Genomic DNA, 22,077 nt, shown 5'->3' on the forward strand with positions numbered 1-22,077 from the left:
TAGTGGATGCTGGTCCTCTAATTGTTGTTGCCTTTTGATTCAAAGCCTTCTCTTACTGGAAGAGAACCAATATCATTTCTAAGTGTTTGGGGGGGGGCATTTTAGATCATGCTACTTGTAAAGTCGTCATAGGTAGCATTTGTTGCCATTTAACCATGCAATGAATATCAGGGCACTAAATACTGTCATGTCTGAGTACTTTAAGGGAACATCTTTCCCTGCCCGCTTTAACTTTACTCCATCTTTATTATTGTAAATGCATCTACTTTTATTCTCATTTTTCTCTGTTAACAAATTTACTCTGTAAAAATAGCTGTGGATCTTTGCTCGGCTGTTATTCCTCTGTTCCAACCAGACATACCAAGAAATTCCAGAAAGCAACACCAGAGGGACTTTTTATTTTGAGAGTAAATGCTTCCAGAAGAGGAACACAACAGACGCTTGAGCCAGTCTTGGCTTGACTCAGCTGCGTGTAATAATAGTGGACTTCATGTACAGATTGCTGTATCCTATTATTGTGCAGTAGCTACTGTGATGCTCCTGTTATCTTTATCTCTGTCTATATTCAACTTCTTTTTCATATCCTGTAGGAAATAAATTAGACATTTGTTAAATTTTCTGGCTATTTCCTTTCTTTCACGTGCATCGACGTTTTGTTGTGTGAAAAACACGAGTGAGGACTTCAAAAGCTTTGCAGAGTGCAGACTGAAACTGCAGCAATGATGATGTTTTGATCTCCTTGCTGCAGCTGTATTAAAGTACTGCATACTGACATCATGTGCTGTGTATTCCCGCCTGTGGAGGGATGATACAGCTCCAGAGAATTGTGCGTGTCTTTGTGGATAAAACCTTGTATGTTCTCTTGTGGGGCAGGTGGGGCCCAGTGTGGCCTTGGCTGATAATGGTGTACTGTTTCACGAGCAGCAGCCCCCCCCTGTAGGCCAGGCGCGGGTGCGCATCCTCCACCTTTGGGCAGCATATCGCTTTCCACAAATGAGGACAGCCTTGGCTCATAAAATGACTCATTGTTTTTATCTAATTTCAGAGGAAACTGAGGAGGAGTTCTTTTGATCAGCGGGGGGCCAGTTGAAAGTGTGGACATTCTGTTCGCCAGCAAGCTTAAAGTCAACCAGCTGAAGAACCTGATCGCCAAATTAATACAAAGTGTCATAAAAGGCAGCTTATGGATTGTTTCTCAAAAATTTAGAGTCACTCCCACAGTTGAGTTTTGAAGATATTCTTTTAATCGGATAAAACAAATCAAAACTTAATAACACTTGCGGTTCAAAATGATAAATTACCAAACACATCTTATTATAATTACTCCCTCTGGATTGCCCTATTGGCGCGTGAAAGCTGCGAGGGGGCGGAGTTGGAAGCGCGCACTGGGAGCGCACAGGACGAACTGCCCTCCGGAGCGTTGTTGATATTGGCAGTTCAGACCTTTCGCAGTAGGTTATGGCAAAAGCTTTCAGAAAGACAAGAAGAAGAAGACGAGAGGACCACACGAATCACTTGAAAGAAACTATGCATTAATGTGCGTGGAGCGTTCAAGTGACATGTTTTTTACGCAGTGAATGTGCTGAGTAAGTGTATTTTCCTCACTTTTCTGTTTTTTTACACGCTTTATCTGTCATATACTTCTAAGGCTGGTTACCACTACAGGCACTACAGTAGTTTACACGTTTCCGACTATCGTCTCTAATCTTGTTTTCCTTAGATATGGCTGTTATTCAGTCTCCAGTCTTTTGTTTTAAAGCCACTGACTTAACTGACATCATGGAAAAGTAACCTCAAATATAAAGTAACGGTGCTCTGCTGTCCTACTGTTATTTCCATATTTAGGCTCCAAATCAGGTTGAACCTGCCACAATGTCTCATGCACAAGTAGAGATACCAGGACGCGGGTTCCCGGGGCTCTCCGTGGATATGACCGACGACTGTTTGTCCCGAGTCCCATCCGTGCTGAGGACGCACGGGCTGGGCGCACGGAGGAACTCCTACGGCCTGCAGAAAATTAGTATGGACATTGATTCTCCCCTATACAGCGGTGTACTTTCCAAAGCCTTATCGTGGTCGGCAGAAAATATTCTCTCTCTGCCCGAGTCCAGAGCAGAGGAAGAAAAAACAGACGACACCCCGCCGTCCGCGTCTCCGGTTTCCAGCTCCAGCACGTGCCGCCAGGACCCCGACGCCGGGTCCGTCGGTGGCAACTGGAAACCTGTTGCCAGATCCACTCCTCAAGATCCCAGCTCGGACTCTGAAAACGAACTTCATAATAAACAGCAAAAGATTCTGTCTCGCATCACGTTTGACACTCAGTGGGAGCAGGAAGAAAAGGAGGACGTGGAGACTAAAGCGGTGGCAACATCTCCTGATGGAAGATATCTCAAATTCAACATAGAGATTGGAAGGGGGTCTTTCAAGACGGTCTATAAAGGGCTGGACACAGAGACTACAGTGGAGGTGGCATGGTGTGAGCTACAGGTAGGATGCACACTGGGTCTGTTCACAGCATATTCCCATCTATGTACAACTTCACACAAACGATGCATTGGTTTCCAGGACTTTTAAATCTACCTTTCCTAAAATGAACACTAGGCCAAGTGTGTAAGCTGATGCTTTTCTTGATTTCCTGGCCCACTTGCTGCTCTAATTCCTCCCTCAGGGCATCAGGGTTGATGTCAGGCAGCTAATCTACTGTATATTATTCCCCACTGACCTTGAGTTAGTTGTGTCAGGCACTTGCATGGTAAGGCAGGTCATCCTGTTAGCAGTCAGCTCCAAGCTGAGCTACAGTACTCTGCTTGTCATGAATCCCCTCTAATCTGTTTTCATTAACAACCAGTGACACTGGGGCTCTCTGAAGGCCTCACGTGACAGCTAAGAACATCTGAAAGGTAATAGATCAAGTTTTTAGGAACATACCATCAGTGGTTGTGTTAAAAAGTAAATGTGATGTGGGGCTTGTGAGATGAAGTTCTGCTTGGTGGTCTGGCCTTGCAGGGCATAATGCCCACGTGTATCATGTAAACATAAAGTAAGGCAGACGACTGAAGAGGCAGGCTTCAGTAAAACTGTAGAAGTGTCAGTACTTTTTATGCCATAGCATTTGGCGCACAGCCTTGAAACAGCCTGGGCAACAGCTGACACTTCTCTTGCTTACATGGTTTGATAGCACAGTTGTGGATTTAAAGATTAAAACTGTAAGTCCACTCTTAACATTTGCAGTTTTTTTGTGTGTGTGTGTGTGTGTGTGTGTGTGTGTGTGAGTGAGTGAGAGACGTGGATGGGTGTCAGTAACTGGCAGCCACATGAGCTTTGAAGCTGTGTCCTCATAGCCTTTAAATGTCAAATTAAACCATGTGACAAGGATATTGCACTATATACTTGCTGGCAATGTTTACTTTTGTTTTGATTCAAACACACTGGAAGTTTTTTTTTTTTAAGATACATCTTCATTTAAAAGCACTCTTTACTGAATTAAAAAAAATGCACAGAGCTACTTTTTGTTGTGCAGTTATTTTCTACAGAAGCCATCGGAGTGCAGATAATAAGAGAATGTATGGGCATGAAGGGAATCTGCCCTTAAGGCTCAAGCTCTAGCACCTTCTGCCTCAGAGCCCACCTGTCTGTCAAGTCACACAACAGGTATCTGTTAACAGGAAGCAGATGGAGAGTCACACAGGCTCCTGCTAGGGGCACAGATGACCCATTACCTGCATCATGCAACACAGGCACTGATGTTTCACATGTTTGAGTCAAATAAACGCATTGGTCCATTGGGGTACTTTGTGGTCAGACATAACCCTGATTTTACCTTCTGTGGAGTGAAAAGTACAGCAATCTTTTTTTGTGGCTCTGTGTTGGAAACAAGCATGCTATTTCATCTCTTTACTTGAGACATGAGTCCAGTTAAGCTCCTTAATCACTCCTAATAAGCTTAAAGGTGACCACTGTTGATATGGTTACTGCTGTGATAATTTAACCTCAAAGAGACGGACTCAGATTCAGTTCCATTTCTTAAGTGAAATCACCACCCCGTCCACCTTTTGATGCTTAAGTGAAACTCAAAAGCTGAGTGTTGGTGGCTAAACAGAGATCGCTCCTGTAATGTTGATGGAGCAGCAGTGGAAGGTGCGTCACTGCAACTCAGGTAGAAATGCCTTAAGCTCTTTTAACTATGTATTACAGAGCCTGAGCTCTAATCTGCCGGATGTTCTAAGCTGTTCAGAATACAGAACAGGTTTTAAAGCACATAGAGATCAGAACTTCAATTCATCATAATTGTCACTGTGACACAGAGAGGTGTTCTTTTGTGAATGGTTGGGCTGCATTGTTATGCTGAATGCATTGCAGTCTGGGCGGCGTCTACAGGGAGGCATTGTGCGATCACGTAAAAGGTAAAGAAAACATGCCGAACCCTCTGTGACATGAGACATTAAAGCCACTGAAAACTTTTGTGTGCTGTCTCTCTTCATAAACCAAATGAAGGCTTGTACTAATACAGAGAAAAGTAGTCCCTCACTAGAATCAAAGCTTCCTTAAGCTTACAAAACCCCTGAAAGATATAAACGCTGTGAAATCATACACATGTCTGAGGAAGATCACTAGTTTGAGTGTGTTGGAGCTTTTCTGCTGTTTTCTTATAGACTTCTTTTTGTATCCAGCGCCAACATTGTAAGTGAGGGCTTTTAATTTCACTCTTTATTATTTAAAACATGAATGATTTATTGACATTCACAACATTACCAGCCAGTTGAAGCACAGATAAGAAACTTTCATGCAGTTCATAAAGTGTTGTCTATTTACACTTTGTGTCCAGGAAGCAAAACATCCTGGTATTTTGTTGTTTAATAGTCACGCTTATACAATTTGTTTCTTTTATATGTTAATGCAAAACATTTCTGGATCATGTGTTATCAGATTTCTTTTTAAATTCTCAAATTTCATAATTAATGCTGGGTGAGCTTCAAAAATAAGGAACTGATCAGAATCAGTACTTGATTACTTGCTCTTATGTGATCTTTGCTATTTTGGGTTTAAGATCAAGTGCAAACAGTCAGATATTGCTCATCCATATCCTTTTGTTCTTCCTAATCACATGTTGTGCTGAGTACACACACCTTATCAATGCATTTAAAACCGGATGGACATGGCAAAAATATCACTAACTGATTATATAAGTCTGCTGGCAAGCTGATAAAGTAACACCCAGTGGGTGCTGCAGAACATTTTAAAACAAACTGTACCCAAACACTTGTGCCGATTGTTTGGTTATCTTTAGACGCTCAGTTGCATCTGCCACACTTCTCACATTTTTTTCTCTTCATCCAAATCGCCATTAAAGTCGCCCTCGTAGTTCTTGCATAAGCACTGCAAAGTTCTTTCTTTCTTTTTTTTTTTTTTTTTTTTTTTTTTAAAGAAAGAAAGAAGACTTAGTCTACATCACATCGCAGATGCCCATGAAGCAGGATTAAAAAAAACTAGTTCCACTTGTACTTTTGGTCATTTTGTGTATTTGTTAGTGTTGGTGTCACTGCACTGGTCATTCAGCCTCCAGACCTCTTAATGGCTGCATACATCTCTTACCTATGGATAAAACAAGAGTTTAAATGCTGCTTGATAATGTTGCTTTAAAGGTGGCAGCTACCTAGCAACTGCTCACCCACAGGTAATTCAGGTGCCATATAGGTATTGACCGCTGAGCTTTTAAGTTAATACAGAGGAAATGAAAAATTGATGAGCTGTTGTGTGGCCCTCTGTTCCTCCCATTCATATACTGTTCTCACTGCACTGCATTGAGTCAAAAGGAAGAGTTGTTGTTACTGCGTCTAAAATGCTGATCGTTGCATGGATTAATGAGCTTGGAGGTTCAGCACCTCACAAGTGACTGCAACAGCACACCGAGCTACTTAGTAACTGATAGGAATGAGTTCACTGAGGCACATATCCTTTTTGGTGATCCTTTGTAAAGGGCATATGTTGCACAATACCTGATCTTATTCAAGGGCAGCACTTTCCAGCAGTTCTCTCCAACCTTGCCCCCTCAGCGTCTCAGGCACTTTTATACGCTTGGTTCATTTTTAAACATAAACCAACACAGTTTCTGTTATCGTGCAGTGTTTTTATGAGGGCTGTTATTAATGGAAGGCTGGCCTTAGCACCCACAACCAATTAATACCAGGTCCTCAGATGCATAAATACGGGCTGAAAGACCGTTTTCTGCTGATTAAGAGAAACCAGATCTTTAAAGTTGGTGCACCCTGGAGGTTTTATTGATGGTCACAAACTGTTTAAGAGGATTTTTTTTTCCTCAGCTAATGCTTCTTCTAAAACAAATAAAACTTAATGCTGTTGAAGCATGTAGATTGGGCTGTTATTAACCATTTCTTTAGTGGTTTTTACCCATTATAAACTGGTAGTTTTCATACAGAAAACTACAGAATGCTCACACAGGCTAGCTTGTCCAGTATTTTTCCAGATATAAACAATGAATTCATTAAAACATGCACAACTAATGAATTGATATTGAAAATAACTGCCTGTTGTTTCAGTGCTTTATTCCTTTTGCCGCTAGTAAACATAGTTCCTGTGTCTAGGTGCAAAAAAAAGGAGGGTAGATTGTACATCAGCCGAGTTGTAGTAAGACCTGGAAACATTACTGAAGCAGTGAAACTGGGCTCTTGATGTAGTGTTTACGTTTTAGCTCAGAGTTTTAATACTCATATCGAAGTAGCAGATTAAATTAAAGCTGTAAAACCTTATTAATGTCTTGCTACTGTGTCCGTATAGTTATGAGGCTAAACAAAAAGGCATAAATCTAGTTTGGCACGCCCCAAGATTTCTGTTGCCCCCCCCCCTCTCTCACTCATGCTAGCCTGGGTTTCATAGTATAAGCCTGGCTGTGTAACTTTTATCTGAATGTGGCTAGTGTTCACTGACAAGACATGGGCTTCCTATCAGCTCTACTGTAGCCAACATCAACATGGTCTTTCCTTGTAAGGCCCAAAGTGCACCCAAAATCAGCTTATCAGGGCGAGCCAATGTTCTGTGAGTAGAAAGTTAAGAAGGCGCACAGTGATAGCCTACATGTACACATGGCATAACGTCATTTTGATGTGGGGCCCGCTGTTTGTTTTGTTTTTTTCCTTTACTGAGCACGTTGGTCACCTGTGAAATTTGTACTGTACTGAATGTGCACGTCTTGGTGATTGCTCTGCAAGATACAGCTTGTCTGTATCATTCAGCATACTGACAGCACTGTGCCTAGATAGCAGTGTCTCATTGGCTGCTGTTGATAACAGGTTAGTGAGGGTGGATACTGTAGCTGCAAGCAGAGGCAGCATGAGGCTCTTTGTTTAGGGGCTTTGAGCCCAGGGCCATTGGGTGTGTTTGTGTGTTTACACTGGAAACCATAGTTCTTGTGTAGGTATAAAGGTGAGCGTGTGTGTTTTGTTTTTTTTGTTTTTTTCTATTTGCTTGATGGACTGGTTACTGTACCGTGGACCTGTCACTCACCTAATCCATACACAAGGAGACTGCTTATTGATGCTTTCTTAGACATAAGTTCCAGAAGTAGGACCCGCTTGATTAAATAATAGTTTAACTTTGTAATCCACAGTTATACGTTTAATCTTAGATACTAATCAAAAGTTTGGGAGTGTTAAAAGTCTTCTTATTCATCAAAGAAAATCATATTAAATATTGTCTAATACAGAAGAAACTGATCAGAAATCTTTCTTTTAAAGACTCATGTTTTCTTTTAATGGAATGGAGAGGAACCCAGGTCAGACCCACACACTGGAGAGATTACATCTCTCAGAAGGCTTGGGAACACCTCGGTGTTTCCCCCCGGAAACATTAGAGGTGGTGGGCGAAGAGAGGGAGGTCTGGGCGTCTCCTGCTCAGATTGATGCCCAATAACCCAGATCCAAAAATGGATGGATGGATGGTCACAGAAGCATCTCTTGCCTCTCTCCCAATGGCATACATTAACTAATACAAATTTAATATGTTACAATTTAATTAATCATTTTAACTGATAATTAAGGAAGCAACAAATCTAGCTAATTCACTGCCAGCGCTCCTAAAACTCAGAGTATTTTAGACTGGGACCTGTTCTGTGTTTTTGTACAACAGTTTGTACTATTCCCTTTACAAACCAGCATAATTCATCTCTGACCAGTTAATGAAGCAGTTACTTACAGTGTTTAGTGTTCAGCTGTAAGTTGGCTGTTTTTTAAACCAGAAAAAGCTGTTTCTTCACGCTCAGTTATGCACTGCAGTCTCATATTTGTCCTTTTTATGTTGGCTAGTCTTCCAGTAGCGTGCAGGGAGTAGTACACTCAGTGGTTTTGAAATCCTCAGGTTTTTGGCAGTTTCCCACTTTAGATAAAATAATTTTTATCTTTTAGGAATCTTTTCAGTATTTATGTCAACATTCATGATAAATTAAACATAAAACTTTTCATTTATCATTTCAAGGTGTAGTAACAGAAGGGAAATCAAGCTCAAATGCACACATTACATGTGAAATGCATTCAGAGATAGGTCACACAATCTTATTGTTACCAATTACTCAGTTTTGGTAACAATGTAAACAGTAATAATCAACAATAATGCTTTTACAATAACCACAGACTCCGTAGGTTTTGATTAACACAAAGGATAATAGATAAGATTATATTAATGTCTTGAGATGTACAAAAATGATACTCTTTTCAGTTATTATATGTACCTCTGCCAGACACAGACTGGAAACACCAAGCGGCAAGAACAGATTAGAAACTGGTTTTCCGTCCTCGAGATGTAGCGATAGAGCTAGTGAAATTTACGTGCTAAAATGTGCCACTGGCAAAGGCTCTGTATCTGCTGAGTCATTGCTTTTATTATTTTTCCTCAGTGAATCAATTCTTCATGTGAGAGATTTCAGTAAGTAGTCCAGGTTTGTTTAAAGTTTTCCAACTTCCAGTAATAGTGCTCTGGTAACCCATATTTTATACAATCACTTGCTCCGCTTCACGTTTTTCACGTGCGGCTCAATGGAAAGCTTGTTTCTTGGTATTGGGTTTATCCCGTGAGATCCCTTTAAAATGACACCGGTATCTGCTCCTCTAAAGGAATCTTTTGTGTTTACAGTAATCACATTGTCTTGAGCATGAGTATATTTTCCCTCTTATCTTCTGTGCTTTGAATACATATCCGATTGTTCAGTCTGACGTCACTAGCCGTGTCTGGGTCTAAACTCCGCTGCAGGTCCATATATCAAACGATCACTATGGCATTACTGAGAGTTGAAAAACTGTCTAAAGTCTTTCATCTTTAATAAAATGATCAGCGTTCTGCTCTACCAGGTGTAACAATTGAGTTTAACATCCAGGCATCCATGAAAACGGAATTTATGACATTTAATGGAGTTAGAAGTTAGCAGGGAGTTAGCTCGCTAGCTTCTATCTAAATACAATATAGCATGTCCTGACTGCGGGGTTTTGGAAACAAATTAAAACGTACAGCTCTGCTATCACTTCCAGCATAAATGAAGACAGAAAACTAAACAGCAGTGACGTTTGTAGGGTTACTGAAGTTGGGCTAGCTGGTATATAATGATGTGCTACGTGACCGCTAGCGACACAGCTATGTTAGCTTAATATAAACAAGCTAACTTTTTTTTCCACTCAATAAAAGTTAATGTGAGTGTTGTCGGTGGTCAGGAACAAATGTAATCGCATGGCAGGATGCTGTAAAAAGACCAAACTTCAGCCAGGAGAACAACTGAGATCCATCCACATATGAGGTTAGTCATTCATATACTGCTGCATGGGCTGGGCTGTAGTTCCATCCTAAGGTTTTAAAAACTGAGCTTAAATAAATGATTAGTGGTAATAAAAGCCGAGGGAGGTCAACAGTGATCACTGACTGTTTTAGGAGCTTTTTGAGATCAAATAGAAGAAAATACATAACATTAAACATGTTAACAACACAAAAGCCATATTAAAGGCAGACTACTTTAGGCCCGGAAGTAGGATTCGTCGCGTCATCACTGAACAACCGGATTGATGGGCCGCAACATTAAAGCTGCTGACAGGTGAAGTCAATAATATTGATCATCTCCTTACAATGCAATGTTCTTTTGGGAAACCTTGACTTCTGCCATGCATGGGGATGATGCTTTAACATAAACCATCTAGCTAAACATTATATCCCAAGCAACCTCCCCCAACCCCTGGGACAGCTCTCCCTGACGGCTTCAACCTCACCCAGCAGGACAATATGCTCCGACCTGCCAAAGCTGCTCAGGTCAAAGAGCCTAAAGCTTAATGAATACTTCTGCACTGAATCTGCATACTGTCTCTATAGCTTCTCAGTCATCCAGGTCATTGCAGTCTTAAGCGCTTAAGTGGAAAGAAACTGGACTTCTCTTTTAGTTTTTGCAGATAGCCAACTATCATCCACCTGTAACGCAGTCTTGAGATCCGTTCTCGGGTGTTTGACTCACACTTTGACCTTTAATAACGTATTATGATAGCAAGGTGTTGGTAATATTTAACAGAATTCACACCTTGGCTCATGATGACTCAAAGTTACAGGTAGGTCAGAGGAATGCGTAGAAGGAAATATTGGTACTGAACAGGTCGATCATAGTCATTGCAAGTCTCCTTGAGGTGGCCTCTGGTTATATTTCTAGGTAGGTGCAGAGTGCAGTCTACACCTAAGGTGAGGAAGTATAACGCAGGAGTATAAATCCTGCCTAACGTGTTGGCCTCACCTCTATACAATCCAGTGTTGACATTCTATGTTTCTGTGTTCATTACCCAACATGGGTCAGAGCTCTTAAGGGAAGTTCCTACGCAATGTCAGGCAGATTGTATTAATATGTCTTGTCAGTGTATTCCAGTGATGCTCGTGTGCTTTTGTTGAACTAGATTAGAACTAGCCAGTGTGCGCCCAGATTAGCCTCTTTTTTTTTTTTTTTTTTTTTGTAGCTGCATATCGAAACTGGTCCCAAGTTAATTTGTATCACTTTTAAAGTGTCTCCGCATGACACTGTGCAGCAACTGCAATTATGCAGGTTAACTGCATGAGATACTGTGTAACATGGGCTTGCAAAAATCTTGGTCACGATCTGTGTCAGGTGGAACGAGATCTGTTTCTTTAGATAATGTCCCATAAAGACAAAATATACTTTGTCATAACTCTGGTTGGGAATTATTCATCAGATTGATGATCATCCTGGGTGTCCTGTGATATATTTTCTGGTCCATATTTTCCTCTTCTGGCCAAAGTTCTGGTTTAAAAATGGCAGCGGGCTTGTCTCACATTATTAGGAATGCTGTTTTGCTCTAAGATACTCTTCAAATGCCACTAGTGTCCATTCCTGTTGAAAGGGATTTTCTGTCATCCACCACCAAGTGCTTGCTCATAGGAGGAACACCTGGTCTCTGGGGATCTCTCATTAATATTTGTAAGGTCTTTCTTTACCTTAAATATAAACACAACAATAATTTCTGTAATCTTTTTCTGAACTTTTTGGCTGTTTCAGTACAAACTTTATCTCACGATTATTAACATTTGCCAAAGATATAATAAGAACAGTATACAGGGGCTTTCAGAAAAATAAACCCAGCAGTAGCTCCACTCTGGAAAATGTCTTTCCTTCTCGATATTTTCAGTATTGACAGTGTTTCAGTTTACAGCCGTTCCTTTGGTGGTGAATTTAGTCACCCTCCAGCTTGGGCCCCAAAGAGGCCTGGGTCTTGCTTCCTAAACAAACTAAAGACCTCAAGCTTTAAAAGCTGTTGGGGCTCCGAGGCCACAGTTGGTAAGGGAAAGAGGCTGCTTCACGAGGTCACCCCTTGGCGTTTCTGAACTGACCGTGTGTCTTTGAGTGTGCAGGACTGAGGTGTCAGGGGTGTAAATGTGCCCTAAGTTGTTACGTGAGGTTTGGCATGAATTGGCCAATGTGGTGTACAGTAATGGCTCTCTCTGTCTTAGAGCCTGGCACCTTTCAATACTGATCAGCAAACACTGTAATTTGTTTTCTCAATCCCCCTCCTCCAGATGGAACTGGTAGTGCTATTTTAAATCCCATTTATCTCTAAGCTATGTGGGTTTCTAAAGTTGGTGCTCACATTCAGGCTTAGGTATGAGTGTGTTGGACACAGTTGAACAGCTAGTCAAGGATTCATAAATCTTTCATACTGTTAGCTTCCCGCTATACGGCACCACTTGCATACCGTCACTTTGTAAACTGTATCCGGTGCTAGTTGCCAGTGGCACTTGATAGCAGACCCGTGTTTTAAGTGTAACACTATGCTTCTGAACCTCCTGCAGCCAGACTTAAAGTGGACCAAACATACCATCTGTACACAGCATGTGCTTCATATTTTGCTTCACTTTGTCAAACATTTGTCAGGTATAAGATGTCAGTAAGACATTTGGAATTTCAGGTGATATCTGAGGGTTTTTATCAGCTTTAACATCACAAAAACTAATAATAAAAAAGAAACATCCTGGGATGAAAGCACCTTTGCTCTGCTTTGCTGCACAGCCCGGGGTCATAACTTTAAAGGGCTTTACTCCAACACCCTCTCGGGTGATCTCTGTCAAATGGGTTTTCCAAGAAAGCTTAGCATATTGTCTCGCTTGGAGTTGGTGTGCGTGGAGTGTTTTTGCATTAGAGCTTTTTTTTTTATCCAGAGAAAATTATTCTTGATGGGTACTCCTTGTGATTGTCCTGGGGGAGTCACGTGATGCAATAAATGTCAGGTAGTGTGAATAAATCATGACCAAGGCAGGGGTAAAAATATGTGTATTAATGCTTAATGAGTTACAAAGATTTTACACAACATCCATAAGAATTACTTGGAGCTTGCCAGGTTCTGAATAATCCCTTTATCTCTTCCAGCATGACAATTGATTGTCTTCACCAAGAAAACATCAGTAGACTGTTGGGCAGCTCACACTCTGTGAAAGAGGTGCTGCATGTCCCAACCTGTTGACCCCTTAATTAATGATTTACTAACCTTTATACCTGCAGAGTTCATGCATTATTTCTAGTAGGACCTTCTACAACCTGGCAACTCGAACACCGTTTCTATGAATAAACGGTGAATGGATAATTACTCATTAATCACAGGAAATCGATTAGTCACAGCTTATAAACTCTTTCAAAGTGAAATCAAACAATCTTTAAGGTAATTTTCTTGTACTTGCATCCAATATTAAGCAACTTAAGATGTCATTTTTATAATCCATGCTGAATAGTTGGGAGGAGTTGGCTTGATTAGGTTTAAACAAGGCATAGAATTGGGCAGGTTCACATAATGTTATAACAGTGTTGTCGATTTCTGTGAAAACGTTACTGTAAAAACTGGTTTAAGGAATACACCCTGGAGTAACGAGCCTTTAAAGCCTGTCAGATATGTATTGTCATGAACTTGCTGAAGCCTGTAGTGTGTCAGTTATAGCCTGGTTATAATTATTGCAAATGTTTTTGAGCAATTACTGCTGAGAGAATTCCTGTAATGAGAACCAAGGGTTTGGTGGGAACATCCAATGTGGTTGGAGCTTCACTGCATTTTAGGTATTATGTGAAGATTATCTGCAGCATTTGATTTTCCAAATGAAGATGTGTGCAGGAGCATTTTTGGAGTTTTTGGATGGAAATCACCAGAAATTATTTTTGTGCTTTTTAGTTTTAGCACTCATATTAAAAAGGCCAAAAGTGGAATTTGCACGCAGTCAAAAATAATGATGTAAACTTTGTTTGTCATATTTCTGTCGTCCCAAGAGGCACTAAAGCAAAGTACAGTTAAAAAGAATGATAGAAGCTGTAACTGAGAGCCTCCCTGTCATGAGATGTACTCGTACAGATAATTGTTTTTGACTGCCACAGTTGTGCGGCCAGTTGGCTCGGTTTAATCAGGTTTCAAAGCCCACAGATTCGCCTTGGCTCTTTGGAGGTAGAAGATGTATCTTTGACGGCTGTCGAGTCTACTGCAGTTTACAATAATAGCCTTAGCTGTGCAGACTGAGGAGCTGCCTGTAAACCACAATGCAAGTACACAAGTTTTAGTTACCTTTCTTAAACTCCTCAAGTACTTTAATCTGTACACCTTGCTAGTACCAGGTTGGACCTCCTTTATTTAGCCTTCAAAATTGCTTTAATTTATTGTGGCATAAATTCAACAAACATATTGATGTTATGTGGAAACATATTGGGCCATATGGACACATTAGCATCACTCAGTTCCAACCATGCCACCTTTTCTCCATACCTTGGTTGTAAAGAGTGGTTATTGGTGTTGTGTTGTGTTGTATTTGTGCTGTTCCTGTCCTATGAGTTTAAAGCAGTGTGGCCTTTCTTTTGCCACTAACTTGATATTTTCTTTTTTTCTGGCCATTCTCTTAACCCTGGGGATGACTGTGTGTGAACTCAAGTCTATTTCCTGATAAAGACTCGTGTCATTATGAACAGTACAAAAAGCTAAAAAAAAAATAAAATAGAATTTGTGTGACCCATAAGTAAACCTTTTCTACTCTTTTAGTCTCATTTGGAGTCATCGAGTTGAACTATTTGGCTTTATTTTTAAGGCAGCTCTCTTCCAGGTTGCAACCTTCAGGCATCTTGTGATCTTTCAGTGATTCAATGTTTCCTGTGGAGGACAAAGTGTTTGTTCCTTTTACACTCATCATACTATTAGACAGAACAGCTATTATATTGTGCACTGTGGCATTTCCAAACATCCTTTCCTTGCAGAGTTATTTCATCTGATAGGAGTCAGTGTCCTTCCATCTGTTTTTCTTGACCTGAGATTGCTCCGATATCAACTGAAAGGTGTTACAGCTCAAAATGATCCTCAGGTTACTGCATAAACACCAGCCAAGTTCACAAGCCATGAACATGACGTCGTTTAAGAACTACTGATCGTCCATATTCACATTTACTGTGCTGGCATTTTCAAAAGTTTCTAATTGAAGTTTAAGGAACTACTTACTTACAAGCTGCCAACAGAAAATGACAGAGCCAATCAAAGATGTAACGTGCAAGGAAAAGTTCCACATCTCTGTAACTGCGTGACGCAATGCTCAGCCTAAAGGGCAAGAGGACTAACCCTTTAAAAGAAGTCTCAGAGAAGGTGCAGGATGGTACTATATATGCAGAGCAGTTTCTAGAAGACTGACGTTTTAATGAGTTACTAAAAGCAAACACCAGATAGGTTAAGAGATGTCAAGAATAACAAAGTCAACAGGCGATAAAAGATCTCCCAGCTTGCAAACAAACATAGCCTTGTAGTAGAGGTCGAATCGACCAAGTCGGTATCCTATAAACCAAATCCAACCAATAAGGTGAACTCAATTCGGCTCAGTAATTTTTTTGTTTTTGTTTTAATCTCTCCAAAAACTGCTACTGGTAATAGTATATGTTACACTTGGGTCTTAATTGTGACCACTTGGGGAAATTAATTGCCCACCGCTGCTATAAACAGTGTCACCACATGTAAAAGTCGTTTTTCCAACTATAAAGTGAAATGCATAAAATTTTATAAGATAACAGTATCAGTGTCAAAATTAACCCTAAAATGCAATATGATGTTGAAAGTGTCTGAGCAGCACTGGCAAAGACTTTATGACAGGCTGCTTTTCATGATTAAAACACATAAGAGATAGTGTAATCCTGTATCTAATTAGCGGGCGCCACAAGTCGATTCAGCCTCTCAGAAGGAGAGCAGCAGTCAGAGGCTGGTTTGACTCCCCAATCCTTATGAGATTAATGGCTAACCTCCCTCTGCCTGCTCCATTTACAGACCATGTCAGGTTTTCTTGGAAAGAGCACACTGCTGCTTCAGTTCTCACCTGCAAACATCTAAATGTGACCCTGTGCCAGTGCAGGTGCCTACGTGCGTGTTTATACAAACTGTATGTCAGTCAAGGGGAGGGCATGTCAGTTTCAGTGCTGTGAGGTCAGACTTTTTTCCCACGTTGCCTTTGACCTCAATCCTCACTTTTGGCAAGTCTGTCATCACGGTCTCCGATGGACACTAGTTTGTTAATTCTGCAACTGCGCAGGTTCTCCTCCTGTCGTTAAAGGGTCAAGACAAACTCTGGTTTTTATCTGCTGGGCTCCTCACTGTCAGCGTCACAGGACACAGGAGTTATTGCCTGTTAGCGTCACTTTAAATAATAACTTAATGACAGGAAGAGGAGGGAAAACTTGCCTTAGTCCCAAAGCGGGTTTACACAGAGTTTAAGATAAGATAGGATACACATTATTTGTCCCAGAGTTGGGAAATTCCTTTGTTACCGCAGTTTAAATTGACTTAACCACAACAAATATAAAATAAAGAGTATGTTGCTCAATAAAATTGAATACAATATGATCAAAATATTACATCAATAAGGTGAACTACTGTTATAGCTACTACTATTCTTATTATTCAACAACTGAACTTTTCTACTAATAATCAGTTGATCTTTCCCTTCTTTTAACTGATGAGTTATTTGTTTGGTTTACAAATTTAAATAGTTAGCGCTAGAAAATCGCAGATTGCAATTTGTTCTTGCGCCAACATATTAAAACCCAAATTCTTCCAGTTAAACTTTAATTTCTTGACAGAAAACAACAAAAAAATCATGTTAAAATATAGAGCTAGCAATTATTTGGCAAGAGATTATGTTTAACTTATGAAACAACATGGAACTTTTCATGCATGGCTAAAGCCTGCTAGTACTGGAGCTAATGGAGGAAAGCAATTGTGCACAAACTAGCAGCCGTTTAGCTGAGGGTGCAGCAGTTGATGCTATCTTGCAGTGTTTAATGAAGGAATAAACCACAAGGGAATGGAACTAACATACTGTTAGCATGGCTTTTTATACAAAAAATGTTATCCAAATTTTATCTAAAATATGTTAAAATTTAAAAACAAAATGAATCATTTTGTTTTTCTTTTTGGGAAGTCGAAAGCTAGACTTCTATTTAAGCGTGCTGATTGGTTGCTTAAGGACGAGACACGCCCTCAATGTCACTCATTTCCAAACAATAATTACATGTTAGAATCATACGTAAATTACAGCTAAAATGTGTACAAGCAGCTGGCTTGTCTGAAGACTCAAAAGACCCCTGAACCGTTTGATCTTTGACATTAAATCACTATTTTTAAGTCTTAATGAATACAATGTGGCATATATTGGACAAAGGAAGATGTCTAGAAAGAGGGTGACTATGTAGCTGCCAGGCAGGGAGAAAAGACGATGTCCACAGAGGAGATTCATGGATGGAGTAAAGGAGGACATACAGAGGGTTGGTGTGACACATCATCTGCTGTGGTGACCCCTAAAGGGAGCAGCTGAAGAGCAGCAGTTCAAGAAGATTAATCATGCAGCATTTAAAACCAGTGGGTGATGTTAGAATCCATTGCTTACTACAGGGTTTGGTAATGACTTACTGCATTACCTAATTAAAAGTAACCATTATTATTACACTGTGCCTAAAGGTCTGTCATTGAATAATCACAAAATAAACTCCTGGCTGATATAGAATTATATTTTTGCAGGAGAAATGAACTGAAAAGTCAGTTGAAACCTTTAAGACGCATTCCTGCAGGCTATACGTAGTGAGACTGAATTCTTTCTTCTTCTTCTTTTTTTTACTTGCCCTACTTTTCACTCTGCATTTAGTTAAGATTCCTGCGGATGCTGCAGTCCATCTGCATTGACTGGATGTTCCCCAACTCGCGTACATACTTTCTGCGTCTGTTTAAATGCACACAGTTCATTCCTGTACTAAGACAGAGTATGCACTGCACACCACCTGGTTTGGTGCAAATGTTGTCTGACATGCTGTGTCCATGTCCCTGTTCTCATAATAGGGGCGCTGACAGGGACTTCTTAATACCCCTGCCTCCTCTACCATCAACACTGCTTATATAACTCCACTTATGTGGCTCTGAACTGAAGTATTTCCAACCCCAACCATTGCAGACCCCCAACTTAACACACACACACCTCTGAGTGGCTAAGAATAAATCATCTAGCTGGAAGAGGCTGCAGTAGAAGAAAAGCTTTTGCAGAGGCATGCTCACACACCTCTGACTCTGAGGTTGTTTTATTGATATACCCACTTGTCCTTTCAAAATGGAGATTATTTGTTTTTGTTGTTGCTCCCCCCTGCATCGCTTTCTCTGGTGTTATGCAACCTATGTTGGCCTCGATTCTCAGAGAGGGGAGGTGGAAGAAAGAGAGAGTGAGAGGTTTGGGACAGATGCAGGCCTGCTAATATACCATGGAAAAGTTGGATAGAGGCCTTGCAGAATGGGGGTATCTTCTTTAGGAAATGCCAGAGGGCAGGGCTTATAACTAAAACGGGCTACAGTTGTCTGTAATAATAAAATGAATATTCCTGCTTATGAAGTTATACTCTGATCAAACAGCCGCTGCCCTAATGAGAAAACGGTTGGAGTAAAACCAAAACATAATGGAACACGATCAGTTTTCAATTCCTCTGTTAGTCACAGCTTAAGTGAATGTCTTTACTGGGAGGAGGTGTTGTTAAGTCACCCTGAAATTGGCCAGTATCAACAACAGTGTAATTAGATGATTAATGCAGCTCATAATTTGCTTTTCTTGTCTCCATCTGCAGCTAATTTCCCCCCCAATAATGTTCAGTTATTGGCTTTTTAAATGAACAATGGTTGCTTTAAATAGAGGACGGGTTTGGATGAGTCACATGAAGTAATCACCCATTATCGGTGCCGCTTAGTTTGGCAGCTCACATTTTTCTGAACGCTGTATTTCACAGTTGCTACTGCAAGATTTTGGTTTTCCAAGAAGGCCTGCATTTTATGCTGTTGTCATTTGCAGCCGTGCCATCTTGCTTGCCAAGCTGTAGTAAATCTTGTGGTTTTGGGGGCGTCCGGGACTCCAAGTGGCTAGACTGCGTGCCACAAGTTGCCCCGCCTCTGTCCTGCAAACAGCTTTCATTTCTTTGCACAGGTGACTCTCTGCAGGAGAGTTATCTGATGTTGTCATCTTAGATGCATAAATATCCAGATGCACATCAAACCGTACACTCATTGACTCGCCCTGGCTCATGCAAGCTGCAAACATGCCATAATTTGTATCATGTTGCATATTTTCCCTTATTTTCAGAGCACATAATCCCATTACGGCTCTAATCCTCAGTGTCCATAAAGCTAATTTAAGTGTAGCCATCAAAAATTAGCTTAAAATTGAAGTGACTTACTCTTATTTGCTTAATAGCTTTTTTGAATGCAGTTCTAACTATTCCTTTTGACCCTTACGCCAAGATGTTTTTCTTTTATGCAAAGCTTTTAGTGTTTCTGACAGAGCTCTTTATATATGAGGAATAAGCTGCAGCCTGTCCTCACATCATAAACTGATCACTGTTGACCTAAAAGTAATTCACTTGGTCAGAGGTCTCCTTTGTGTTTCGCCTTTGAGCTCAGTGCCACATACTCGGGCTGCTGGTGTAATATGACAGTTTGACAGGTGACTGACGCAGGTAAGAGTAGCGTTTCGTTGTGTGACATCAGACTGTGCAGTTCTTCAGACAGTCTGCCTCCTGTGTTGATAGCTCAGCATTAGCCTCGCTGGGAAAACGTCGAGAGGAGGGAGACAGCAGTGGTCAAGCTGATTGTAAGCATAAACACATGTAGAGCTTTTTTTTTTTTTTTTTTTCCCCAGAAATCTACCTCAATACAGAATTCATGGTCCTGAAGTCTCTTGGGAGTTTTCCACCAACCGCCCACCGCAGGCAGAGTTACTCCACCAGTCGCTAAATTGGGCCATTCATCCAGAAGGAAGCACAAAAATGTCTTTGTCCGATGTGATTGCTGTGTTTGGTTCAGTGCAGTTTTACACAGATTTTAGAAACTTCCTCCGTAAATTTTTAAAGTCAGAGCTCCTCTCATTGGAAAATAAATGTTGTTATGCAACTGGAGGGTCACCCAGATGGATGAACCTGTGGTTTCCAATCCCACAGTGAGCTCATTAGCTAACGTAACAGTGATTTATCAGATCGCTCCCATGCATTTGTATTTGCTGTGTTTATTGCTGCCAACTTATGTAATCAAACAAAACCCTGACGAGACCAGAGCATGTGCACGTTAAAATTTTACTACAGCTACAACTCAACCATCAACACAACTGGATTTTTATGGCAAAGCAATCTTACCCCACTTAGTCATGGTTGTAAAGCTTTGAATCATTTTACATGATCGGCAGATTTTAAGTCTTTTTTTTTTTTTTTTAATGTTCATATCCTGAAGGTGGTCAACATATTGATGTCTTAAAAGTGTTTAATATTAATAAATACCTATTACGGTAACTTTTTTTTTTTTTTTTTACACAGACTCGCAAGTTAACCAAGGCAGAGCGTCAGCGTTTCAGCGAGGAGGTGGAGATGCTAAAAGGTCTGCAGCATCCGAACATTGTGCGCTTCCACGACTCCTGGAAGTCGACAATGAAGGGCCATAAGTGCATCATCCTGGTGACTGAACTCATGACCTCAGGCACGCTCAAGACGTGAGTCCCTGTGTCCAGTTCCACTTTTGAATTAAACTGCAGATTTGCATGTGTATATGCATATAAAAGACTGCAGTTTATGTATAGATCAAAGTCCACAAACCTAAAAACGGTTCATTTTTGTCTCAAGTAGCTGATGCTCTGTTTCTAAATAAAACTTGCCAAGTCTCGCATACCAAAAAGGATATTTGTGTCATGTTTGACAACTTCTCCTTTAAGTAATGATGAAAGCTCTACTTTGGAAACAATGTTCTAGGAGCGAATTCAGGAAACTCACTCATTTTAAAACTTCCTCTTGGCTGTCAAAATAAGAGATTAATTATTTTGTAGCACTTAAAAGCTTCCTTTTCTTTCCGTGTTTTGATATGTTTGGACTGATTCTTATCCTCTTTTTTTTTTTTTTTTGTTTTCTTTTTAGGTACTTGAAGAGGTTCAAAGAGATGAAGCTGAAGCTGCTCCAGCGCTGGAGTCGTCAGATCCTGAAAGGGCTGCACTTCCTGCACACACGCACTCCTCCCATCATCCACCGGGATCTCAAATGTGATAATATCTTCATCACTGGCCCCACAGGCTCTGTCAAGATTGGAGATCTGGGGCTGGCCACTCTCAAAAGTGCCTCTTTTGCTAAAAGTGTCATTGGTAAGTGTTAATTTAGTCTGTGTTTACCCTGCTAGACGAAAGAAACGGCATCTAGAGCACAATTTATCAGTTAATAATTATCTGAAAATTTAATTTTATATGCAAAATGCCCTAAAATGGTCTTGAAATGGTGGGAAAATCCAATGGCATTTTACAGGCCTTGCATTTGTGTAAACACCCTCCTGTTTCTGCTTACTCTTATTTCCTCCGTACTCATACTACCATGAATGCCTCTGTTTAAATTCCTGTCTGCATTTTTAAATGCAGCATCATTAACCAAATGGCTTCTAATTTCACCTGGAACTTGCCCATCCCATCACTTACATCCAGGGAGTGCCAGCCGTCACATGCACGATAATAACTTGTTGATTTTTGTTGAAAGTGGCACTGATTTTAAATCATTTGGTCCAAATCAAACACAGTATGTTGGGGTATTTTAACAAGAGGAACATTTTTTAACCTTTTTTATCAGCAAACAACATTAACAAGATTTTTTTTTTTCTGCTGTTGGCTGTAATGATTAGTCAGACTATAACTTTGGACCAGAGTAAAGGACCTCAAGAGCTATATGCTAGTAATACCTGCTTTTCATGCAATGCCAAAATCTAAATATCTGCAAAACAAATGACACTTCCATCAGCATCCATTAACTGTACTGTCTACTTGGTGCTAATTAGCAAATGATGGCATGCTAATGGGAATTGGAAATTATATACATTAATATAAGCATGCGTGCCTTAGTTAGCAGCTGTTATTGCTAACAATCATGAATATTAATCATTAGTGACTTAAAAAAGAAGGATGCAGGTTAAATTTTATCTAAATAAAAATGTCAGGAAATTCTTGTTTGTTTATATTTCTTTAAAAACATCATCCCTGCAGCTCTGTTCCATT

The 22,077-nt window shown here is 40.4% G+C and overlaps 1 protein-coding gene across 5 annotated transcripts in view; it reads left to right on the forward strand.

The window, feature by feature from the left end:
- Positions 1–1,242: 1,242 nt before the first annotated feature.
- Positions 1,243–22,077, forward strand: part of wnk4a (WNK lysine deficient protein kinase 4a) — a 50,218-nt gene continuing 29,383 nt past the window's right edge. The window contains exons 1-4 of one of the 5 annotated variants that reach the window (XM_082543777.1): positions 1,243–1,586; positions 1,846–2,487; positions 20,372–20,544; positions 20,963–21,183. In XM_082543777.1, coding sequence (XP_082399903.1) covers positions 1,873–2,487; positions 20,372–20,544; positions 20,963–21,183 — 1,009 coding nt within the window. In that variant the 5' untranslated portion in view covers positions 1,243–1,586; positions 1,846–1,872. Of the gene's footprint in view, positions 1,587–1,845; positions 2,488–8,775; positions 8,935–9,220; positions 9,797–10,013; positions 10,088–20,371; positions 20,545–20,962; positions 21,184–22,077 lie in introns of those variants that run through there. The other 4 variants (XM_082543776.1, XM_082543778.1, XM_082543779.1 and 1 more) reach the window with 4 other exon arrangements.

Source organism: Aulonocara stuartgranti (assembly GCF_965226115.1).
Source record: "Aulonocara stuartgranti genome assembly, chromosome: 8".
Classification (NCBI taxonomy): Eukaryota; Metazoa; Chordata; class Actinopteri; order Cichliformes; family Cichlidae; genus Aulonocara; species Aulonocara stuartgranti.